The sequence below is a fragment of the Photinus pyralis genome, unplaced genomic scaffold (assembly GCF_008802855.1).
Source record: "Photinus pyralis isolate 1611_PpyrPB1 unplaced genomic scaffold, Ppyr1.3 Ppyr1.4_LG4, whole genome shotgun sequence".
In the NCBI taxonomy this organism is placed as follows: Eukaryota; Metazoa; Arthropoda; class Insecta; order Coleoptera; family Lampyridae; genus Photinus; species Photinus pyralis.
In genome coordinates, this window is record NW_022170511.1 from 20,499,134 (window position 1) to 20,524,745 (window position 25,612).

General features: G+C 36.4%; 4 protein-coding genes across 4 annotated transcripts; 2 read left to right on the plus strand and 2 right to left on the minus strand.

Moving 5' to 3' along the window:
* Window positions 1-5,969: 5,969 nt before the first annotated feature.
* Window positions 5,970-6,922, minus strand: LOC116169679 (trypsin beta-like). Its single transcript, XM_031485825.1, has 3 exons — window positions 6,788-6,922; window positions 6,556-6,733; window positions 5,970-6,504 (listed from the first exon to the last, which is right to left on the minus strand). Exons 1-3 carry the CDS (start codon window positions 6,870-6,872, stop codon window positions 5,976-5,978), a joined length of 792 nt encoding a protein of 263 aa, XP_031341685.1. The 5' UTR covers window positions 6,873-6,922; the 3' UTR covers window positions 5,970-5,975.
* A 1,789-nt stretch (window positions 6,923-8,711) lies between these two features.
* LOC116168992 (trypsin beta-like) lies at window positions 8,712-9,572 on the plus strand. The gene is made up of 3 exons (XM_031485024.1): window positions 8,712-8,757; window positions 8,813-8,990; window positions 9,042-9,572. Exons 1-3 carry the CDS (start codon window positions 8,712-8,714, stop codon window positions 9,568-9,570), a joined length of 753 nt encoding a protein of 250 aa, XP_031340884.1. The 3' UTR covers window positions 9,571-9,572.
* Window positions 9,573-12,232: 2,660 nt separating this feature from the next.
* Window positions 12,233-13,509, minus strand: LOC116168994 (trypsin beta-like). The gene is made up of 4 exons (XM_031485025.1): window positions 13,249-13,509; window positions 13,045-13,197; window positions 12,813-12,990; window positions 12,233-12,761 (listed from the first exon to the last, which is right to left on the minus strand). The coding sequence occupies exons 2-4, from the start codon at window positions 13,127-13,129 to the stop codon at window positions 12,233-12,235; spliced, it is 792 nt and encodes a 263-aa protein (XP_031340885.1). The 5' UTR covers window positions 13,130-13,197; window positions 13,249-13,509.
* Window positions 13,510-20,468: 6,959 nt separating this feature from the next.
* Window positions 20,469-21,351, plus strand: LOC116168918 (trypsin beta-like). Its single transcript, XM_031484928.1, has 3 exons — window positions 20,469-20,538; window positions 20,594-20,771; window positions 20,823-21,351. The coding sequence occupies exons 1-3, from the start codon at window positions 20,493-20,495 to the stop codon at window positions 21,349-21,351; spliced, it is 753 nt and encodes a 250-aa protein (XP_031340788.1). The 5' UTR covers window positions 20,469-20,492.
* The last annotated feature ends 4,261 nt before the right edge of the window (window positions 21,352-25,612 follow it).

Genomic DNA, 25,612 nt, shown 5'->3' on the forward strand with positions numbered 1-25,612 from the left:
CCTAGATACAGCCATCCTTAACAAACGTACCTCGGTTTTTAAAAAACATATCAAAGAAATTTGTACATCTCTCCATTACTTTCTAACCAAGAAGAAACATGTTCTATCTCATTTTATTGCATTAACCACTACGTCGTACGCGAATCGGACGCTTAAAACAAACTTAGCGCGTCCCATAAGTCATGTGACAGTTGACACATTTCACGATCGCGCGAAATCAAATCTAACTAAAAATATTCGCCCTAAACATGATGGACGGTTTTTTTCACTAAATATTATGTAATTATTGCGTTATCAAATGTATATGAATAACATTAGTGCTTGCCATAATGATAGACGCGTCCATAATTGTTATTCCTGAAATAGTTTTATTACATAGAGCTACGCCATTTAGATTTGGGACTATGTTTACGTTGTTTGGCATGATGTGCTGCAGTGAATTCATTGCTGGCTTGCAGAATATCAAAAAAACCGTAAGTAAGTAAAGTTTATGTTCAACATTTTAATTTCAATTGCATGGTTTTAGGCGTAATGGTAACGGAGATTAAGTTGCGACAGGAAGTGAATTCGTTTCCAATTATCATTTTGGCCTATATAATGTTGATGCAGTGCGTTTGTATCATGATCACAGGATCCGTGCAATATTCTTAGGAAAACGAGATTTATAGACTGTGTGTGCGTGCAATATCAAATTTTTTATCGCTACGCGTCTTGCCTACCTTTCGGCATATGTCCAATCGGTGGGGTTTCTTTTTGAAATTATAGTGCTAATTGTAGTAAGCAAGCTACACGTGTACATTTATTTAAAATAAATACAACATCTTAACAATGATATCCAATTGGTGATAATACTCATTTAGCGAACATTCATTACGTTTCTAAAAGTTCACAATCCGAATAATCGTCAGATGAAATTGACAAATCCGAATCATCACTGCCATTATTAACACTTATTATAAAGTTCAGAAACATCAACCAATATAACTTCTCTTTTAAATTAATCACTTTCCACATGTTCACACACTTTCTTCCAGTTGTCAGCTGTAATTTTTTCAAATTCTTCATTTGCCAGCTTTATAACTAACATCTTCCATTTTAAATGTAACATTTCTTGCTGCTATGCGATTTAAATAAATAAAAAGGCGGTTTATTTATGTTGTAAAGTCTCAAATCTGATAATTTTCTGTGTGACTTGTGCGAACAATTTGATTGACAGTTATAATAAATAATGCGAATCTTGTCTTCCATGCTCAGGGTACCTCTATAAAGGATAGCGCTATACGTAATTAATGTGCCGAAAGTGATGGTAATAGATGGTACGTCCTTTTGAACTATGTTGGGGTATGGCTGTATCTATGTATTTATATATCTATGGATGATATCTGATATAAGACGCTATCTCAAATTAGGCACCTATCTCAAATTTGGGTCTGTTCCTCTATTATTGACTCAAAATGGATATTTAAAAGAAAACTGGAGGCAGATGGGACTACACGATTTAAAGCTAGATTAGTTATAAGAGGTTTTAAAGACAGAAGAACGTATGCTCCTGTTTCTAGATTACCTGTTGTCAGGTCAGTGCTTGCTACGATTAACAAGTATGATCTGTATGCTTACCAATTAGATGTGAAAACTGCATTCCTAAATGGGGTATTAGATGAAGAGTTTTACATGGAAATTCCAGATGGAACTGATGTAGATGAACATACAAAACAACTTAAAGTATGTAAATTAGAGAAGGCTTTATATGGTCTTAAAATATGGTCTTAGAATTCAAAGAGTGCAGAACTGTTGTATAAGGTATGTAGGGTAAGCGGTACAGTTATTGACACATTAAGCAGATATCATCCAAATTTCTTTAAAATTTTCATTATAGCCAACGTAATGACAAATACAACTGTTTTGTCATGTAGTGGAAAGACCAAAGATTTGAATCACCTTTATACTTTCTGCTTGGCAAACGATTATAGTGATATAATAAGTATTTAAATCGAATTTACCTCAAATCACAGTGAGACATTCTTGTGATCGTTATTGACACATCACATATTACAGTTATTGACATCGCTTCATATTTGATGGTTTGCTGAAAAACGGACGACCAGGTACCTACCCACCTAGGTAGGTAGGTTATATTTAATGAGACAGAATAGGTAATATAAGAAACACCAACAAAAAGTATTTTTATTTAAGGAGCTATCTATTTATTAGTGCAGGTATCACAAATAAACACTTCTGTGGCATCTTTTCGAAATTTTAAAATACAATGGTAATGATATGCTCTATTGCAGAATTTGCATTTCGCACCTTTTTTATTACTATTCATGTTCAATGTGCACGTAAAGCATAGGCCTGAACGCATAGATTGGTTTTCTGGAAACATAATATCTTTTAGCACAAGTTCAGAGGTTTCTGGTTCACTACAAATCACTTCTGTCGTTGCATTACTTTCGCCATCACATTTATTTGAGGAAATATTTTCTTTTAAACATTCCTGGATGGATTCATTTTGTGCAGCATCAGTAGTGTCTAACTGCACAAGTTTGGTTTTTGATGAACGTATAGGGTTGGTAATTTTGCTCTTTTTCTTTTTAATCAAATTTGGTTTCATTGTCTCTTTCTTTTTTTTATTTTCAATTCTTTGTTGCTTTCTATATTCTTTCTTTTTTTCTTCCTCTAGTTTTTTATCTTTCTTCTTGTTTTGAATTTCCTTCCAGCTTGCCGAAGTTACAACGTATGGCATCCTTTCTATGTCACGTTTATTTTTTCTTACTGGCGACTGAGGCCAAAGTAGAAATTCATTTAAACCAGGCTGTACAGTTACTTCCTCTATTACTTCGTTGCAACTAACTGCGCCAGAAGTTTCTACTGCACCAGTAGTTTGTCTATAATTACCTGTAGCTGCATCATTATCATCATCATTATTGACAATTAAAATCTCCATATGCTGTATATCAAACAAATCATTTTCAGGTGTAAGATAATGTTCATTACTTTTAGAGTTTTCTCCTCGTACAACTATATTAGATATAATCTTTATCTTTTCTTCAATTTGAGGATGGTTGTCAAATTTACTATTTTGCAATGAAGGCCTGTCAATATGTGAAAAACCGCCAATCCCTTCTACCTCATGGATTGTATCACCAATCTGGCGTACAGTCGTGTCGTCGTTACTTTTTATTAATTCATTTTCTGAGAAAGTAATATCTTTCTCAATGGAAGTTGGGGCCCCTGAGCTATTTTCCGTTTCAATGTCATTATGTTGATACTCTCTCCATAAACTGTATAATACCCAGAACTCCTCAGAGTGTGTTTCTCCTATCTGATCCAGTATTTTGAATTTTTCTATTCTTTCAGCTCCAACAATTTCTTTAAACTTATGGTAAGCAATGGTTGTATTATTTTCTACGTTGGTTGTAGATTTACATACCTCAGCCTTTCCTCTCCCTAAACATTTGGAAAAATCTATGCTATTGGGATTCCAGGGATGAATACCGCACGCCCTGAACCCGTTTGATATTGTCTCTGGTTTTATGGAATAGTCTATAACATTTTTTAAAATGGGAGCAAATTTTTCTTTAGTTAGTGCTACAGAAGGGTTTTCACGTCTCCAATCCAAAACTCCTTTTTTCCATCCATTTTTCAGAGGTTTAAATGCAGAAACATCCGCTGGTTGAAGAATTCTTGTAGAGTTAGGGTAAAGTGCAATCAGAACAATACGTAAATTCGTGCAAAGTTCACTTAACTTGATATTTAAGTGAGTGCTGTGTCCATCCACAAACAGTAAGATGGGGAAGACAATTCCTTGTTTTACAAGAGCTGGATAAAGTACATTCCCAATGTATTCATAAAATACCTCCGTCTTCATCCAACCATTGTCGCTTAAACCAATTCCCCACGATTCAGGTACTGATTTTGCTATTTCCGAAGGTAACCTCTTATATGGAAAGATGATCATGGGTGGAGTTGTTACACCGGCAGCGGAAAATGTAAACATGACCGTTATGGTTGATTTTGCTAACCCTTGGTCCACCTCGTATACATTTCTTGCTCCTCTTGGTGCAATAACTCTCTGATTTTTTGGGCACAATTGGAAGTTGGTCTCGTCGCCATTGAATATCCGTGTGGGATCATTAAGAATATCAAAATACCCCTCGTCCTTGAGGTACGTTTCTATGCTGTCAAACCACTTCCTGATATCGTTTTCTGACACAACTGAACTAGCGGCAGTTACGGCTTCAGACGTGCGCTGTGTTATTTCCGGATGCCTACGTAGGAAAGCCTTATACCTAATTACAATATAAAGTTATTCAAGAAGAATATACGCTTTATAATTTACTCTTACCATCCTTCGCCAGGACAGTTATTTTTAAATGGATTGCTGCGTGGCACTTTTTCTAAAAACTCTTTTACAGCTGCTTGAACATCTTCACGCCTTCGCGGGAACCCCTTCTTATAATTATGAAATATCCATCTAATTAATGTATTCTCCTCCTCTATGCTCAAAATGGGACAAGGCCCATGTGAAATTTTTGAAAATTTACTGCTAAGCCGAAAATTGATTGTAGGCCTTGGAACATTGAAAGTCGCAGCAGCCTTTTTTTGACATAGTACCTTTCGTTACAGCTTCTATAGCTTTGTTTAAGTCTTCTTCTGTGTAATTTTTATGGTATTTTGAGCCATCTCTTACTTTGGGCATTTTCAAAACAGAAGTGTGCTGTCTAAAAAGAGAAAAAGAAAGCACTACAATTATTAACACCCTATATTACACAGTTATTGTCACAGTGTCAACAACTATCATGGTCAAATTCTGTGCATGTACAAGTGTAATAATCGTTAACTATTTAAAAACACCTTGCAAAACAATGCTTTAAGGGTCATTTTAAATCTATGGTGCAAATCATAGTGATTGACACCCCTGGCAATAACTAAGAAATGTTATATACTGTCGTATAGTTATTGACACCCCTATAAAATAATTAGTATCGATTTGTTTAAGGTTATATCTGGTGAATTTGATTATTACTATGTGAATAGATAAAATAAATCCATGCTATTAGGTACCACAAAAGAAGTCAGGCGCAATATTTAAGACATTACATTCGGATGTCTACTAACGAAAATGGTTACCTACCTTACAGAAACACGAATCACAACTGACGCTGACCAACTTTTCCCGCGCATTTAGCTCTCTGCCAACTAAAAAGCTAGATAATTACTACACGATTGTAAAAGTATTGCCACCTTATTATATTATAACCCCAAATAAGAAATAATCTTTGGAAACTTGTTTTATTCATATAAATTGTGACGTGTCAATTACTGTGCGGGTGACAACAACTGTACCGGTTACCCTATGTATGTTTAAAGTATAAGTTGTAGTCGTAGTCTTTTAGTGAAATTCATCGTTTCACGAAACGCCTATAGTATAGTAGTCATTAAGTGGGTCCGTTAACTTGGCCCCCCCACTGAGAGATTTGATAGTCGTATTATTTTGAAATGAATGCGCTCGTTATGCGCTCATATGCGCCACCGATAATAACTCTTGCGCCATTATCGTTTTTTAGAAATCCGAAAAAACATTTGGGGGGGCCAAGTGAACGTAGCCCCCCCCCCCCAGTACGTATTTTGTCCCTTGTAACTAGGTCACCTGATACATTTGGTTATGCGCTCAATTGCGCCACTTGAATTAAAGCTAGCGCCATTTCGGTTAAGCCGTGACAAATTTTCAAAAAGTGGGGGAGTGCTTCAGACATGCGCAGTGTATCGTACGACGTGAACGATTTAGAAAAAAATCACCTTCACTTCACTTGTATTGTTCCCAAAATTGTTTTTCTTTTCGCCATGACTGGGCACCTTGTCAGGATTTCATATTTTCAGTATTTGACAATAGTGATGTGAGGTAGATTGGCTGAGTTAATAAAATATTAATTGGGAAATGTCGCATTTATTAGTTTTTAAAGGGTTGCTACAGACTACAAGTTTTGATCGATGAAGGTTCTGAGAGGAGCAACATGGGCGTACACGCCGGGGTATTCTGGATGAGCGCACCCGTAGCCCCATGAGACGATTCCAACCTGCTTCTCACCAACAACGAGTGGTCCACCGGAATCTCCTTGGCAAGAGTCTTTTCCTGGACTGCCAAAACAGATCATGGTGTCGGTAATGCCACCACCGTAGCTTCTATTGCACTCCTTCCTGTCCACTTCTTTAACGTCCACAGCTTGTAGTTGGCGAGGAGAGGACCCTCCAGATGATAGAGTTCCCCATCCTGTGCACACTGCTTCACGATCACCTTCTGTTGCGTTGGCTTCGACCATTGCGATAGGTTTGCCAATATCGGAATCCTTGATTTGTTCAGCAAGAGTTAATACGGTGACGTCATCACTAATGGTAGATGGATTGTAGGCTGGATTCTGTGCAATACTGGCCACCTTGATCACGACACCTTCAGAACCTCGGAAGGTGCTGGAGTGACGAATTGATAATGAGCTAGCAGATGAGCTGTAAAATATTCGTTAAATCTAGGTAAAAACTCAACTGATTATTCATTACCCGCTGGTGCAGTGAGCTGCAGTGAGTACTTTGTTCGGTCCAATGATGGAACCACCACAAACATGGCTGCCGTAACGTTGCAAAGAAACTTGGTATGGATATTCTTCGATCTTGACGGGTTTTCCTCCAACAATTTTGCCATCCAGTCTCGGAGGTGTGCGCAGCTGTGGTCTTGCAGCTGGTGTTAAAGCAATTTTTGAATTGAATTTATTTTAAAAGTAGGATAACGTACCTGATGCGACGGTGACTACGGTCAGAAGAAGTACCAAACGGAACATGGTTGAAATTGTTCTGAAGAAAAATAAACTGTGCGACATATTTATAGTGCCTAGTACTTGTAGTTAGCGTTATAAACGACCCAATACACTCCAAACGATCTGATTACTAAATGAATACTCATATTGGATGACACAAACAAACCACTTCTCAATTTACCTTATATGATGGAGTGTTTTTAATATCTCTCAAAACTTTTGTCACGTCAATGTAACTGAGAGAGCCAAGATGCAACTATTAATGTGGGAATTAGTTGTCTCTAGAGTGCATCGTTAGGCGTTCGTTGCTGGATGCAACATTTTGTTTTAAATACTATGGATAAATGTGGTATAGAAATCTTAAGTAATCTCATTTGAAGTATAATTAATTGCAATTAATGTTTCACCTGTTATGCAATGAGCATTTAATGACGGCTATTAAGACACGAGTATGAGAATTAATTAGTTCTCCTACTACCTCAAGAAAATATCATTTCTCGCCCCGTTTTGAGGGTCGAAGGCTGCACTTTTCCACCCTAAGGGAGGAAAAAACTCCATATTAGTAAACTTTTATAAGTAAATAAAATACCTTTCAATTACAACTAACTTTATTTATACTATACTTGATATTCTCAGTGCTAGTGGAAGAACCGGAGTTAAAGGTGCAATTAGTAACATTGTTGAAAGCAATGTTACCTGAAAAAGGTGAGGAAGATTAACATTGAAACCTGTACTTTCAATGTTTGTAGAGTTCATTTGATGTTTTCCAGAAACCTTATTTGTGGAGGGCATTCCGCATATAATTTGGTTAGAAACTTGACTTTTTTATGATTGATTCTTCTAAATAGCCCTCGGCTACGTTGGTAGAGCGCCATCCTCCGGGTGAGAGTCTTCACGAGTATGTAGATTGAGTAGTCAGAAATTCGTTGGCGGATATTTCCTTGTTACTGTACGCCAATTATCTGTCATTAAGCCACGTTAAAGCGTCTCCCAAGATCTGAAATAGATCTAGCATTGATGTATTGAATCAAGATAATCCATACGTTGTAATTTTTTAGGATATTATATCAATTAACAGCGAGTTGCATTTATATAAAATTGACAAAAATGGAAGATATAACCTTAACATCTTGTCCATTTGGGGTGAGACTTTCATGTACCTGCTCACGGTTCCGAGTTCAAAGCATCAAACATGCCATTCGTTAATTTGTAGAAATCACGGGTCTCTGCACACCCTTTCATTTCTTTCGGCTTCTAATTGAATAAAGTTTCACAAAACTTTCAAAAATAATAATTGATAATACACATCTTAATATCGTGTTGCAAATGTAATTGTCGTTGTGAATGGGTGTTAAGTACCTGTGTAGCCAATTTTACACGCAATTAGATTAAAACTGGATTAAAATAAATTGTCGTTAAAAGTGATTATAATACTGAGGATATTTAGTTGTATCGGTTTATTTGGTTTTAAATGTTGTAGCGTCGTTAACCTCGCTGGTATTTTACATAAAGTGCACAAACAAATTCGTATACAGTATACATTCCCTCCTGGCTTATGAAGTGTAGATTAGAAAAGCCAGCACCAATAGCTTCAATAATGGAATTCAATATGATTTATTAAAAAATCCAAAACAAAGTACTTATTAAAAAAACCCTTCAAATCCCTGCTAAAAATATATTATGGCAATTATAGGTAGTAGGTTTTAGAACAAAAACACTCAACCATCATATTGAACGATTTAAAGTGAGTTGCAAAGTGGTTTATTTGTGTCGTCAAATATGAGCAATCATTTAGGAATAAGATCATTTTAAGTGTAATGGGTTGGTTTATCATGATAATTACAAGTGCTAGGTACTATAAATATTTCGCACAATTTATTTTGCTTCAGAACAATTTCAACCATGTTCCGATTAGTACTTCTCCTAACCGCAGTCACCTTAGCAGCGGGTAAGTTATACCATTTTGAAATGAAATTGTATGTTCATAAATATTTTAACATCAGGTGCAAAACTACAGCGCGCCACACCTCCGAGACTTGATGGAAAGATCGTTGGTGGTAAACCTGTCAAAATTGAGGACTATCCATACCAAGTATCTTTGCAGTATTACGGCAGTCATATTTGTGGGGGCTCCATCATTGGAACAAACAAAGTACTTACTGCGGCCCACTGCACCAGCGGGTATGAGAAAGTCTTTTAAGTTAGTACTCGAGATTAACGAATATTTTACAGCTCATCTGCTAGCTCATTATCAATTCGTCACTCCAGCACCTACAAAGGTTCTGAAGGTTTCGTGATTAAGGTGGCCAGTATTGCACAGAATCCAGCTTACAATCCATCTACAATTAGTGATGATGTCACCGTATTAACTCTGGCTGAACCCATCAAGGATTCGGATATCGGCAAACCGATCGCAATGGTAGAAGCCAACGCAACAGAAGGTGATCGTGAAGCAGTGTGCACAGGATGGGGAACCCTGTCATCTGGAGGATCCTCTCCTCGGCAACTACAAGCCGTTCACGTTCAAGAAGTAGACAGGAAAGAGTGCAATACAAGCTACGGTGGTGGCATTACCGACACCATGATCTGCTTTGGCAGTCCAGGAAAAGACTCTTGTCAGGGAGATTCCGGTGGACCACTCGTAGTTGGTGAGAAGCAGGTTGGAATCGTCTCCTGGGGTTACGGATGCGCTCATCCAGAATATCCCGGTGTGTACGCCCACGTTGCTCCTCTCAGAACATTCATCGATAAAAACTTATAAGATGTAGATCGTTAAATAATAACAACAATAAAAATGACATTTTCCAATATTTTATTAATTCGGTAAACCTTCTTCACGTCCTTTGATCGTTTAACAGTATTAATGCGACTAATATTTCTTTTAAGATTTTTACGTTTTCCGAATTATTGAAAGGGCTATTAATTCTGAACAGTTTTTTTTAACTAATTATTTTCGTTCGACTGCTATATTTCTAGGTGTTATAGCAAATCTATTACTTACTCTAAAATAAAATACCTGCCGATTTTCTGAATATTGGTCAACCATATTGCATGCATCTTCATTCGAAAGTAGTTCAAGTAGCATTAAAACGATGTGTCCGCATTTACCATCCAAGGAAAACTAATTACACCCCATGTAAGGTAATAAAGAAACTAACGGAATTAAATCACAAAAATCCACAATTTTGTGTCATTTAATATACGGAAAGACATTGTAAAGTGAAAAAGGAAATATTCCCGAGAGAGATACATGTAAGTAATTTGTTTTTATAACCAACTTTTTACAATTCATATAAAACCAGGCAAATGCTTATTTCGTTTGTTAAAACGATCAAATAAAAATACGGCCTCATACAAGATCCGGAAAACGTTGTGAAATGAATTTTTTATTTCAACTTAACAGCAAATACCTCTTCAGTTTTAAAAATTCGTATCGCTCGTCCTTGTATAACGACACTCTTTATTTCGTAGTCGTCATTTTATGGAAAACTAAACGCGTACAAACCGTTTCGCATCTTGGTAGTTTCAGTACAATAGTAATAGCAATGTGTAGTAATGAACGTGTTTGTGTGTTTCTTTATAATTTTATCCTATGTCTCCTACTAATAGGCGAAGTGCTCACAATTATTCTAGCAATCGAAATGAGAGACTGTCAACATGCCATTTCAATAAGAGAGGAGAGCGCAATTTTATTTTTTAGATATCAAGGAGGAGTTAGTCTAAAGTTAAATCCAAGTTCATGGTGTTGAGCCCTTGTCCCGCGGTCACCATTTTGATTCATTGATTTGATTAATAATATCATTAAAAATATTTCATATAAGTATGTAGAAGAACATTTGGGGCTCTCTGCAAGCATTGTATTGGAGGCTACTCAGAAGACCTCGATGTCGAATATTTTTTAATAATATCATTAAAAGATGAATTTCCCTCCCAAACCACTTTATCGATGGCAAAATGGCTGCTGGCACTGTTATTAGAGGAACGATCCACTGGTGTGAATGCATTAAACAAAGATGACTTGGTACCTTTTCCCATGCCATCCTCTGCGATTAATGCCAATGAAAAACGCGTTATTTCACATCCTAGGTACTTTTTTATATCGCCGACTGTTTCCCTGGAATGCACATTTCGTTGAAATAAAAGTAATTGATTAACCACAATAGAATATCAATTTCAATAGCACTTGTCATAGCACTAAAGGAAGAACCTTACTTTTACCAGAGAATACATAATAATAAGTGTAACGGTATAGGTTTCGTCTTTGAATATAAATTTTATATTCAAAGGTTTCGTTGAGATAGTTATTGTTAAATGTGTTGCCTAACCACACGAAATATTATGACGCAATTAACCTCGATGTTCGCCGAAGCCTTTACAGGTTCCTATATTATTTTGCAAAGCGACCTTTGAACTTAGTATCATTTTACTACGTAGGTAAATTTACAAGTGCTTAGTGAAAAAAGATTACTGTTATGATTTAGGTATTAACACAATAGAAAATCACAATTTTAGGTTAAAGGCCTTACGTAACTAAATCAAAAACAATAGAAAAGCTGTGTAGTGTTCCATTTTAAGGAATAGGGAAATATGGCAATAAGGAAAGTCATTTTTCATAGTGTTCTTCGCGACCCACAAGCTTTTTACCACCCACACGTTAGTAAAGGGAGGTAGTGCATTGGGGATTGAATAACGTTTTCATTCAATGATTAGGGAGAATCCCCCCACTTCTTTTTTACGAAAAGACACGTTTTTAAGCACCAGGAATCCGAATCAAACAAAAATGATTGTCGGTCGGTCTGTCTGTACTCTCAGCTAAACGGCTGAACCAATGCATTTTGCACTGTCCGCGACGAAATTATTTATTATAAATGAAGATTTTTCTTCATCATCTAGTTTGAACTCAATGGTGCCGCTAGGTTCAGGAGAACACAAAACACTTTATCGCGCAAGCAACTTTGCGACAGTAAAACTTGCTAGTCGAAACGTATAGGACCTCCGGGGAAGTTTTCTCACACATTTAGATCGGTTCTGAATTTTCGAGGGTGAGTGACATTCTCACTCGACAGTGCTATCAGACTGCAACTTGCGTGAGAACACTTGCCAGTCTATTCCCGCCTTTAAAAATGTCAACTGTTTTGTACTTCAAGATAATACGCAATACTCCGCATTGCATCTCCAGCGAGAATGATTTTTTCGTTGTCCGTACCAAGTATCGGATGGTAATTTTTTGTTTTTTAATCATGATTGAAATTTTTTCCGCAACCTCTAGGAAAGCATGTTAATTCCGTCCCCCTGTATGTTATATTTGCTACAATATTGAAGGTAAAACGCCACTTTTGTAACGTGCCGTGACGTAGGTTCACAGAATAAATAAAATATTAGAAAATTTCGCATTTATTAGTATTTAAACGGTTGTGTACAGGTTACAAGTTTTGATCGATGAAGGTTCTGAGAGGAGCAACATGGGCGTACACGCCGGGGTATTCTGGATGAGCGCACCCGTAGCCCCATGAGACTATTCCAACCTGCTTCTCGCCAACTACGAGTGGGCCACCGGAATCTCCCTGGCAGGAGTCTTTTCCTGGACTGCCAAAGCAGATCATCGTGTCGGTAATGCCACCACCGTAGCTTTTGTTGCACTCTTTCCTGTCCACTTCTTTAACGTCAACGGCTTGTAGCTGGCGAGGAGAGGATCCTCCAGATGATAGGGTTCCCCATCCTGTGCACACTGCTTCACGATCACCTTCTGCTGCGTTGGCTTCGACCATTGCGATCGGTTTACCGATATCCGAATCCTTGATGGGTTCAGCCAGAGTTAATACGGTGACGTCATCACTAATGGTAGATGGATTGTAGGCTGGGTTCTGTGCAATACTGGCCACTTTGATCACGACACCTTCAGAACCTCTGAAGGTGCTGGAGTGACGAATTGACAAGGAGCTTGCAGATGAGCTGTAAAATATTCGTTAAATTTAGGTAAAAAACAAATTGATTATTCATTACCCGCTGGTGCAGTGAGCTGCAGTGAGTACTTTGTTCGGTCCAATGATGGAACCACCACAAACATGGCTGCCGTAACGTTGCAAAGAAACTTGGTATGGATATTCTTCGATCTTGACGGGTTTTCCTCCAACAATTTTACCATCCAGTCTCGGAGGTGTGCGCAGCTGTGGTCTTGCAGCTGGTGTTAAAGCAATTTTTGAATTATATTTATTTTAAAAGTAGGGTAACGTACCTGATGCGACGGTGACTACGGTCAGAAGAAGTACCCAACGGAACATGGTTGAAATTGTTCTGAGGAAAAATAAACTGTACGACATATTTATAGTGCCTAGTACTTGTAGTTAACGTGATAAACGTACCCAATACACTCCAAACAATCTGATTCCTAAATGAATACTCATATTTGATGACACAAACAAACCACTTTTCAATTTACCTTATATGATGGAGCGTTTTTAATAACTCTCAAAACTTTTGTCACGTCATTGGGAAAGTTTCGCTGCCATTGTAACTGAGGGATCCAAGATGCCACTAGTACCATTAATGTGGGATTAGTTGTCCATATTGCTCTCTAGAGTGACCCGTAGGCGTTCGTTGTGTAGCAGTGCAATTTTTTTTGGTTCGCTGTATCTCCTTCTAATTGGAAATGAAAGACGATTGTCTACATCTAGCGTGTTATGGAAATTGTCAACAGATTCAGATTCTCGGAAAAAAGTACCCATAGAACAGGAACCGTCAATTTCCGACTAAGGAAAATGAAAACGAAATTTGACATTTTTCGGTGATATCTCAGTTAGGGGTAACTTCGCCCTTATTTAACCTATACTGTATCTCTCACCGTTACGAAGATCCCAATGGTAGTCACGAATTTGAACCACCCTGTACGCACACGTCGAAGATATTCAGAAAGGCCTGTTATGTAACGGTGTAACGTAACGAATTGGTCACAATATGTAACATACATGTATCTATATGTTACATGAACGTAATAAGTAACACAACGGAATGTTACAACAACCCAGTTATGTATCGTATATACAAACATACATTACATTAGAGTAATATGTAATGCAACTGAAGGTGTAAGCAAATATGTAACATTACGTTGCATGGGGGTTGTATGTAACGCAACTGAAGGTTACAGTAAATATGGTACTTACATAACAAATATGTATATGTTAGTATACATGAGAGTCTTATGTAACGCAAACGAAGGCTACAGTACCTAATGTAAAAATAACTAAATGCAGCAGTGAAAAGATATATTCTTATAATAGACTGGTTCACTTTTCGAAGTTTTTCTGTCTTAGGAGCATTTCAGACAACATTTGGCCAACAAGGCTTTTTTTACTAATTGGTACCTGCTGAACACGAATATTCGATGTTGGCACCTCGAAATCTGAACCGGAAGTCCAGAATTCAAGATGGCGGCCAATTTCCGAAAATGTTTAGCTTTTCACTCATGCGACCGATTTTTTCGATCTAAAAACTAATTATAATGTTATTCCTGACGTACGTTACGATAATAATGGTTAACTATTGTTTTAACAATAATGTAATAGTTTTTTTAGCGGCAGGATGCGTAAAATTAAGAATTACGAAATTCCTAGCTCTGCTTGCCCAACGATTGTTTCTAGTAATCCTGACACGTATTAAGTATTCCCGACATGCGTTCATATTGCATAATTCTCCTTATAAAGTTTAGATAACTACAATCTTTCGAATTTTACGTTAATTTTTAAATGAAAAAAATGAAAGAGTTAAACTAAACTGCGGTGTTTCGGAAGATCCTTATTTTGCTAGGTATTAATTACCGTTACTCAGGATATATTATTATTCAAGTATGAAAGCATATAGAAAAGTGAAGACAAATTTATCTTATTTTCATGGTGTTACGTCAATCGTCTTCTTGAGAATTAGGTACCTAGTACAAATCAGTTGAGCCTTGCAACATTAACAAAGTTTTGACGAGCAGTCCTATTTACAACGACAAAGGACGATATCTAGAGCAGCCTTCGGAATTAATCTAACGTTGTGAGAATGGGAATGTAGCCATTTTCAATTCTTTCCCCAAGAAATCAAGGATAGATGTGCTAGTCTGAGCGACATTTTCAGAGTTTAAGGTCAAAGAAGTACCTCTTGAGATTTACACCTGATATGCCGTAATTAGGGAAATGGACGAAAAGCTAGAAAAGATTGGAATCCCTAGAGAATGGAGTTCAGAATTGTTAGATCTAAAGCGTCGCAGCACCTGGAACCTGGCAATACTTCAGACTTCTCCACTCTGGGAAGTCCTACTGGATTAACCCAGATGGGGCCAGGGACGTGCACATTCTTCCAAACGGACGTCTGGTAGCGACTTCTCCCTACCGAACTAAGCGGGACGCGCACCGTCGGCGGAAACTATGGTATCAGCTACCTATAAATAGAGGAAAAGACGCCACCTAAAATATGCGAGCCAGGTCGATACTCTGAACAAGTGAAGTTTCATGTACCTATAGTTATGATACCAACCTTGCATAGTTTTGCCACGAAGATTTTTGCAAAAGATATATCTTCTCGCTGAGGAGTATGGTAGCCAGCGTGAACAGTAAAGAAGAGCGCTTTTGAAACACTATCTGATTACACATCCGGGTTCGGATATATAGATAGTTGTAAATGTCTAGTGGGTTGGGTTGGTAGACCAGCCTTGCCTGAAACCCCTCCTGCTTAAAAATAAAGGTCAAAAATAAATAAATAAATAAATGCATCCAACGTGGAAATTCACAACAGCAATGACGTGACATCACTTCCTGTGATAGCGTAAAAGGACAGGATATTCGTTACTACTGCTTTTGGCCAATTCCTCTGCACATCATTATGGATAGGAACAAATACATATCTTTCTTGAATTACCGGTCAGCAACCAAACTTAGTTTGCCAGTATTTTCTCGAAGTGATGAAGAAGCAACAGAAATATATCTGTATATGTAGCGTTATCCTAGTATCCGCTTCCTTGTGAAAAGCTTCTAAGGAGGAAATCTGTGTCCTCTGACGGTTACATAAAACTTTTCTTTCATCACTGAAGCTTCCAGCAATCACCAGTACGCCGTGAAATTAGGCGGATGCGTCAATAACTCGTTCCTTTTGTTTTCCTCTAATGAATGGAAATTCTTCCATATGTGAGGTAATGGAACATCGATGATATCTATCACACGACGCACAGGAACCAAAATGCTTGCCAAAACAGAAATAATTTAATAATTACACGATGTGAACAAATTTAAACAGTAGGTAGCTACTATGAAAAAAAGGTTTCCACTTTTACGCACTTTGACTTTAGAAAAACTATGGAATCATTGTTTAAACATTTGTTCACTATTATTATCGTGCCGTACATCCGTCAGGAATACATGATAATCCGTTTTTAGCTCGAAAAAATCGGTCGCATGAGTGAAAAGATCAACATTTTCGGAAATTGGCCGCCATCTTGAATTCTGAACTTCCTCTTCAGATTTCGAGATGCCAACATCGATATTCGTGTTCAGCAGGTCTAAATTAGTAAAAAACGCCTATTTGGCCAAATGTTGTCTGAAATGCCCCTAGAACCTGTTAAGGGCGCGCTATCAGTATTGTGTGTTGCCTATCTCACAATAGCTTTCTTATGGGAAACATGCCTAACGGAATTCATACCGTTTTTAAAAAATATACATTTTTTTTCGGAAATGTTTGTTATTTCTTGTTCTTAAATGTATGTAAATTATGAGTGAACGGTTTATATTGCATTAAAACTCATAGCTCATTCTCTGAAAGTGTATAAAGTAGACGTTCGATTACAATGGCAACCTTTTGTGTATAATTCAAAGGTCAAAGAAGTTTTTGAAATATAAATTGTTTCTCCAGATTCTTGAACATATAAGGAATAAAACGTGATGTAAAAATGGATAATATGTGGTTTCTAAAGCACAAACGGTATGAACTCCGTACACTTGAATAATAACTCGTAAAACAATTATAGAAAAGAAATCTGTGCTCAGTGTAGTTCAACGTATATCCACTAAGATGGCTACGGTATACTATTCTTACAAAGCGGGAAATTTAAACTGGAGTACTTATTGGAATGTATTAATGTATCTATTTTTTAGCAGTATAACTTATTCCTTTTATTGGCTTTGTTGGTTATTAATGCAGATAAAATGTATCCAGCAAAAAACCGTACCATAAGTAGGAATTACACTGGTTAACGTTACCTACATTCAAAATTTGGGTTAGGAAACTGGCAAAAGAAGTATTTATAAACATTGAGTTTAGGATCATGGGATTTTTCACTCTACGTTATAATTAATTAATATAAAAATTTCAGAGCTTACAACAAAAAGAGGTTATGTGGGATGGTGTTTCTGAATTGATAATACAGTGTTAATACTGCTTACGTTTACCAGACGAAGCGCTACTTATGGGCAAGAATACTCTCGCCCAAGTTGCTATCTAATAGCACTGTCGACTTGTACGATGGTATTTACACCTCGGAAGTGCTATCAGACAACTCTGCAAGAAATCAGTAACTGAAGATTATATATTTATTCGATAATAAATGTACACGTCACTTACAACTAAATTTAAGCACTATTAATAATAACGAAACCCCACCGATTGGATGCCATCTTGGTTCCCATAATTTGAATGAACTACATACTATCGGCATTGAATAATTCAATCGTTGAGTGAAGGATCTCAATGTTATCGGTATTATATCAAAATATGATTTCACACCCAAACAAATAACATTCAATTATGAGTTAGTATTGCTGACTTGCAAATCTGGTTTTCCTAAAAATATTGCGTGGATTGTCCTTTGTGATCATAAAGGCTGAGTATTCCTTAAGGCCGATTCACATTATTATCGGGTCAGGTTACGGTCAGAACATGAACAGTACAGAAATACACGGTTACAATAATTGACCGCACCGTGTTCTGACCATGATGTGACCGATGGCCTTATATAAACGCACTGCAATGACATTGTTCGGTAAAATGATAATCGGAAAAAAATGTACTCGGTGTCGGAAGTCAATCTTCGGAAATGTGTACAGTCGAAGGATAGCCTAAAACAATCCATTAATAGAACTATATTAAAATAAAGATCCTCAACTTTACTTACCTAGGTAGGTACTGTTTTTTTTTGTTATTTTGCAGTTAATAGAAAATCAGGTAAACATAATCCATAACATAACCCAACTTTGAATGGCATTTCAGGAATTACAATTACTATAGGCACTGTTATTGGCATTCAATTGAATTACTGAACAAAACCGCATATTATGGTAAATAAGTATTTTTAGGTAGAATTTATTTCGCAAGATCACTAAATTCCCTTTTTAGAGTTACGGAACGATATTTACAGTTACAAGTGGTAACCAAAGATAAGCAAAATACTATTTTTTTTTAATTTTATCTCAAGACGAATGTATGCGAGTGTCAGCGACCTAACGAAGTACAAATAGGGATCGCGGATTCGGGATGGCAGCACAAAGCAACGAATATTTCAAAAATACTTCTTAGTTCACTTTTCTTACACCATGGCGTGCAAACGCACCCTTAAAACGCTGCTTTTTATAAAAGTGAACCAGTCTATAAAATAAAGACAAATAACAATTCATAAAAACGTAGAATATTATCACAATATAGATACATTTCAAATATTAATAAAATTATTGATTTTGGAGAGGTTTTTCTCTTGACTGTCTCAGCTTGCTTAAGCGTATCCACTCACCTACCGCCAATTCAATGGCACTTTCGCTAGTGTCAAGGAAAGTTTGCCGAACGGCATCTGGATAAAAGAAAGTTCTATAAGACAAACTGCGTTCCCACCAAAACAGTTTTCATTATGTAAAAAATAAGTGTTGCTTACTTAAAATATTATTCATCAATTCCAAATGCTTGAACGGAAAATGATTCCTTTTCCCAAGAAGGGAACAGCTAATCCCCAAACAAAAAAAAGTGAAATATAAATTTATACTTACACAAACACTGAACCAAAACAACACCGACTTTTTTCAATATAGCGTCAAAAAGAACTTTATCTTTCGTTTGAAGTTAACTGTTGAGGTTATGTGTCCCGCGGCGGTGAACCTTTACTCTTTACTAGAGGTATATGCGTACTGCTTTAAAGCGACTTTTCAGATATACTTCACCTAGCTGAAATAATATGAATGAATTGTATTTGAAAATAACGGTTTAACATCAATAAGAAACAAGTTTTTACGTCTTCCCACCAAAAAGTAAAACTGTACATAAACACCACAAAAATTCTGTTCATCAACCGCGTTCGCGTGTCACATAGGAGATAGAAATGGCGTCTCATGACAGTACGAGACTACGCAAAAGGTGGTGTACCTATCTTATGGATAAGAAAAGAAATTTTGTATTAACAACCTTATAGATGTACCTTCATATGTCATTATAGCTCATCATTAGAATGGCCACTTTGAGGCTTTGACTTCCCTAAGACCCTAACAGTGCTTCAAGCGGTTTGGGCTAATTTTTGATGACGACTCTTTCAGTTATGTAACTGATATTACGTGCTTGCTTAAACATTTCAACCACTATGTTACATATCATTTCGGTTACAATATTGTAACATAACTTTGTTAAGTTCTGGAGCCCTTTCAGTTATGTAAGTGATTATTACGTGTTTGGTATAGAACATTCCAACCTCTATGTTACATATCATTTCAGTTACACTTGTTACATATCTTTGTTACCTTTTAGAGCCCTTTCAGTTACATATCATTTCAGTTACAACTGTAACATATCAATGTTACTTAGTAGAGCTCTTTCAGTTATGTAACCGAGAGTTACGTGTTGACTGGGAGTTAGGATATCCCTTGCACTATTCCTATATTGCTATCACTTGCTTTCGGCATGAGTGCTCGGCATACGCTATCCATTAATATTATTCGATATGCATGAGTGCGGAGGGTTTATAATGGCTAGTCCCCTCCACTAAACAAGTTCAAAGTTGGAACTGGCGGTCAATGACACCACACCACACATTCCTCCTATCGGTTGTTATGACCTTTATTTGGTTTTCAATGTGGCAGGGTTGTTAACCTCTGTGAGTTTAGTTTTAAACTCACTATCGGATGACCTTGACGAAACTAGAAAATCGTCTTATGGGATTTTTCGTAAAGTTAAGCTAGGATCCTCCATATATGGCTACTCACAATCAATGAAATTAATTTTTTTAAATTTTAATTACGAAAGATATTTGATTTCTTTATTACCAGCATGCACATAAAATTCTGTACACATAAACATCCCTGGTTCGCTTATAATAAGTGTGAACTAGTAGGTATAGGAATATGCCAGGACCAATACTTTTAATAATGCAATAATACATAGTTTAAGAAAAAATTCAAAAACTTTCATCTAAATTATGTTTTATTAAAAATCAAAAACAAAGTACTTATTAAAAAAAACTCTTCAGATCCCTGCTAAAAATATATTATGGCAATTACAGATAATCGGACAAAAACACTCAAACGATTTAAAGTGAATTCCAAAGTGGTTTGATGCAGCACTCATGTAGGAATCCATCGTTTCAAGTGTGATAGGTTCATTTGTCATGATAATTACAAGTAGGTACTAGGTACTATAAATATTTCGGACAGTTTATTTTGCTTCAGAACAATTTCAACCATGTTCCGATTACTACTTCTGTTAACCGTAGTCACCTTAGCAGCGGGTAAGTTATACCATTTTGAAATGAAATTGTATGTTCGTAAATGTTTTAACATCAGGTGCAAAACTACAGCGCGCCTCACCTCCGAGACTTGATGGAAAAATCGTTGGTGGTAAACCTGTCAAGATTGAGGACTATCCATACCAAGTATCTTTGCAATATTATGGCAGTCATATTTGTGGGGGCTCCATCATTGGACCAAACAAAGTACTTACTGCGGCCCACTGCACCAGCGGGTATGAGAAAGTCTTTTAAGTTAGTACTCGAGATTAACGAATATTTTTCAGCTCATCTGCTAGCTCATTATCAATTCGTCACTCCAGCACCTACAAAGGTTCTGAAGGTGTCGTGATCAAGGTGGCCAGTATTGCACAGAACCCAGCCTACAATCCATCTACAATTAGTGATGACGTCACCGTATTAACTCTGGCTGAACCCATCAAGGATTCCGATATTGGCAAACCGATCGCAATGGTGGAAGCCAACGCAACAGAAGGCGATCGTGAAGCGGTGTGCACAGGATGGGGAAGCCTGTCATCTGGAGGATCCTCTCCTCGCCAACTACAAGCTGTGGACGTTAAAGAAGTGGACAGGAAGGAGTGCAATAGAAGTTACGGTGGTGGCATTACCGACACCATGATCTGCTTTGGCAGTCCAGGAAAAGACTCCTGCCAGGGAGATTCCGGTGGACCACTGGTAGTTGGCGACAAGCAGGTTGGAATAGTCTCATGGGGCTACGGGTGCGCTCATCCAGAATACCCCGGCGTGTACGCCCATGTTGCTCCTCTCAGAACCTTCATCGATCAAAACTTATAACCTGTACGCAACCCTTTAAATACTAATAAACGCTAAATTTTCCAATATTTTATGTATTCTGTCAAGTTACTTCACTATTTCTCACACACTGATTGATTTTCCTTGTGTTATTGAAAACCTTTCCAAAAAATTATGTATAAACACCTGTAACGTATGGTAAAATTCCTACGTTAGATGTCACCTATTCAAATCCCCGGCTAAAGTCACTAGAAAAAAGAAAGTAAGGCAATGGTGTCCGCCATTTTTGGTCAAGTGTGGCGCCAAATGTAAAATGTAGGGATAATCAGATGCAACGTAACATTCCTAATTGACTATCAACATTTTCTTCCTTTTACGAATCAGGTTGCACTCAAAAGACCAAACGCAAAATAAAATTTATAATTTATTAATATATTCTATTTAAGTTGTCTAAAATCTCTAATGCTTTGATGTGGTCCATTTAAATAAAGGATGCATACCCAGTGGAAATTCTCTTAAATGAATCTCTTTCTATACCTGCCCATTTCTTTTGCCCTTATTAAAAGAGAGCCAATAATTTATCCTACAGTAAAAACACGGGTAGTTAATTAATTCTAATTGAAGTTTGCATGTCGCAGAGAGGCATTCGCACGACTGAACAAAAACGGATAGGATGAAAACAATTGTCAATCTCACCCCTCAATCCAAATACCTCTACCCGGACGTTATTACGAGCCTTCGATGGTGCATTGGGAATATTATAATATAAATGAGACATTCTGGAATTTCAAGCGGGCGAATCCCTAACAAGAGCTATATGAGGTAGATTGTGCGGTAGAGTTTACTTTCACAAATTTGCATAAGACAATCGCGTTGTAAAACGATTCGTTAAGTATTCACAATCGATTCTGTTTCGGTGCCTTGCAAAGCAATGTTTTGAGAGCAACCAAATTCAAATTAAGATCAATATCTAATTGTTTGTTATATTTTTGATATGTCTAATCAAATAACGTACATAATACAAATATTCTTTCTATTCATTAAATTTACACAAACCACTTGACTCGAAAAGCTTTAGAAGTCCCTTTAGAATCTCGAAACCTTGCCACACAATGAGTTTCGGGGGTCTGATCTCTTTGCCTTTGCATTCGCTTTACAAAGAGAAATTGCAATAACAACGGTTTCTTAGGACGATGTTAAGTGACCTTTCTAATAAATTGAGGTTATTGACGTCAATCACGAAATTCTCGAGTATTCTCAACGATTAGAAATAATCAATTAACAAGATGAAAGGGTCCTCATTTACAAACGGTTTACAAAGAGCGCATTTCATATTACCAATCCTCATTCGGACAGAAAATTATGTTCTCCTACGAAGTTGATGGTGAAATGTTTTTGTGCGACCATTTTAGAATAATTATCGAAACCAATTAATTTACTACGAATGAACACTTTAAGGCCCGTATTCATATAACAAACGAATTTGGCCGAATTGGTTCGTCCGAATTCTCCCAAATTCGTTCGACGTTAAAAATTCTGCCCACATACCTCAAAACGATTGCTTTCTAAAGCACTCGTGTGTACGTACATAGCCGAACGAATCCATTCAGTCGAATTCGTTCGCTATATGAATTGAGGCCTTGAAGAGATAGCGTTAGGAGGCCAAAAGGGCTTTTCTGCACTCGCGGAATCTTATTTACCTTAATGGCATAATATCTCAAATTTGACCAACAATCGAACCAGAAGTGGAAAAATTTGGATTTCTTCTTCAATTTTTTTCCCAACAACCATAAGAGTTACAAAGATGGGTGGCATGTTTTTGAATAGGTTTGCGGGTATGCCCTATCCGATTTTTAAAATTCCTACCCCGAAAGGGTGCATGAAAATCACAAATCTGGAATCAGTTTTTAAAAATTCGAAAAAAAAGACTACGAAAATGGAGAGAATTCCACGAAATTTGTTGTGTACATTGTACATACTTGATGAGTTAAGGAATAAAATTGATGAACGGTTTTTTAAAATCACTTTTAAAACAAACGTTATACTCATTTGAAGATTGGGCTTTCGGGTAACAAAGTGTCCCTCGCCTACTCGAGTGATGTAATTTTGCATGTAGTTAATTGAAAATGTCGCAAATAGCAAAAAAAACATAACGATTTAAGTCGATATTACGATACTTGCAATAATGCCTATTGATTGTAATGGAACTCGACACTGAGAGAGAAATATTACATAATTACCTTAATAGAGTAATTGTTAAAAAATTCTAGATTGAAAATCCGACTTAATAAACTTTGATTAACAATAACTCTACAATTTATTACAAAATATTTTGTTAATAATAAATACCTAGCATTAGTAAGAATTCTTGCCGTATTATTAAATAATCTTAAATTATTTATAAATGTTACGTCCCTATAAATTTCCTTTTTCCGGCAAATTTGTATTTGTACCCTGACCTCACCGAGCGCGCGAACGCAAACACAAAGTTTGGGGACAACGTTACCTTGACGAAAATTGACAACGTCCTATTTGGATTGCGTCGTCGACTGGTTTTCTCTCTTCAACTGGCTCTCGCTGCATCAAGACGCCTTTTGCATTTTCTCCGCCTGGCCGGCCAGAGAAGAAAGAACTCGTCTGTTTTCAAGATTGCGAGGCTGGCAAGAATATCCCCGCAGCCCCAACTCGTCTGTCTCCAACATTGCGAGGGTGGCAAGAGTATCCCCGCATTCTTAAGGTGTCTGCGTCCGCTTCCAAAACCGCCGCTTTATCAGTTACCAGAAGATTTCCTGAAGTACATAACCGTAAGTCCTTTCAGATTCCATATGTTCTTGAATTACCGCATTTATTTTTTGTTAGTTAATGAACCGTCTGCCAACTGCACAAGTTCATTACATTGAAATTACTATTATTTATTTAGTGTGTATTGCGATAGGGAGTAGAGCTTTTACCTATATTTCTCTGCTTATTTACCCCAAAAGACCAACCCTTTGTACGCTACAATAAATATTCTGTTTTTTTTCATAATCGACGTTAATATCAATGTTTGCGACTTTATTGTTAATCAACCTCTTTTGTAATTAAGAAAATGCAGTAATCCTCAACATACTATATTATGATTTTACAATAAATAAAAATAATAGATAATCAAATTGCTTATAGATTTTTCTTGTACGTATTATTTATTAACATCAGTGGTTTATCAGGAAAATATTTTAATTTATTATTAATAAATAAAAAAATATTTATTATCAATATTTTGTTTACCATTGAATTCCGGCCAGAAGGATATTTCAGCATAAAGATACAAACAAATGTTCTTATTAAAATATTTGTTTGTCAATAGTATCAAAATATATATAAACATACATATACAATAAAGAAAAATAAATTCACACATAACAAAAAAATAAAGAAGCAGAATCCAAAGTACATTTCATTCTCTTTGAAATAGTATATATTTAAATATTTAATCTATATCATAAAAATATGGCACGTATACAAATAAAGAAAAATAAATTCACATATAACAAAAAAATAAGTTAATCCTATTAACTATTAATTAAAGATTCTTTATCACCTGCTAGTTCTTTCAATGTTGGCCAATCATCAATTCCATTTTCTTGAATAATAATGAAAATTTAATAAATCTCCCATCTGATTAGTACGAAAGCGCCTAAGGTCACAAAATTATAATAAAATTATTTTTTCCAATATATTGGAAAAATATTGAATATATTGGGAAAAAATTGAATATATTGGAAAAAAATTGAATGTATTGGGAAAAAAATTGAATATATTGGAAACAATTGAATATATTGCGAAAAACTTAAAAATATTGCGAAAAAATTTAATATATTGGAAAAAAAATGTTACACAAACTCAACACTTATGTCGGATATTGCAGAGTGAGTTACGAGTTTAATGTGCAGTGGCATTTGTGGAAAATCGAAATGAATAACGTAGATTTATTTGATGCACCCAGCAACGCTGATTTAGTAAGTAAGAGGTTATTTTTGAAGTGGCATGCATTACGATGAAATACTGGCTTTTATCTATTTGAGACATAATACGTAAATTGAAGAAGTTATTGTATAGAAAAAAACATTATTCGGATGTATCCACAATCATCGATTTTATCCAAAGCCAGTTAAAGGAATCTGTTCAATTATGTGGATATCGTTGGATTCATCATAGATTACATAGACATACAGAATGGATTTGTTGTAACACAGGCTACAATTAGAGTAATTTTACAAGAATTGAATCCCGAAGGCGTACGTAGAATACAGAAAACGTAAAA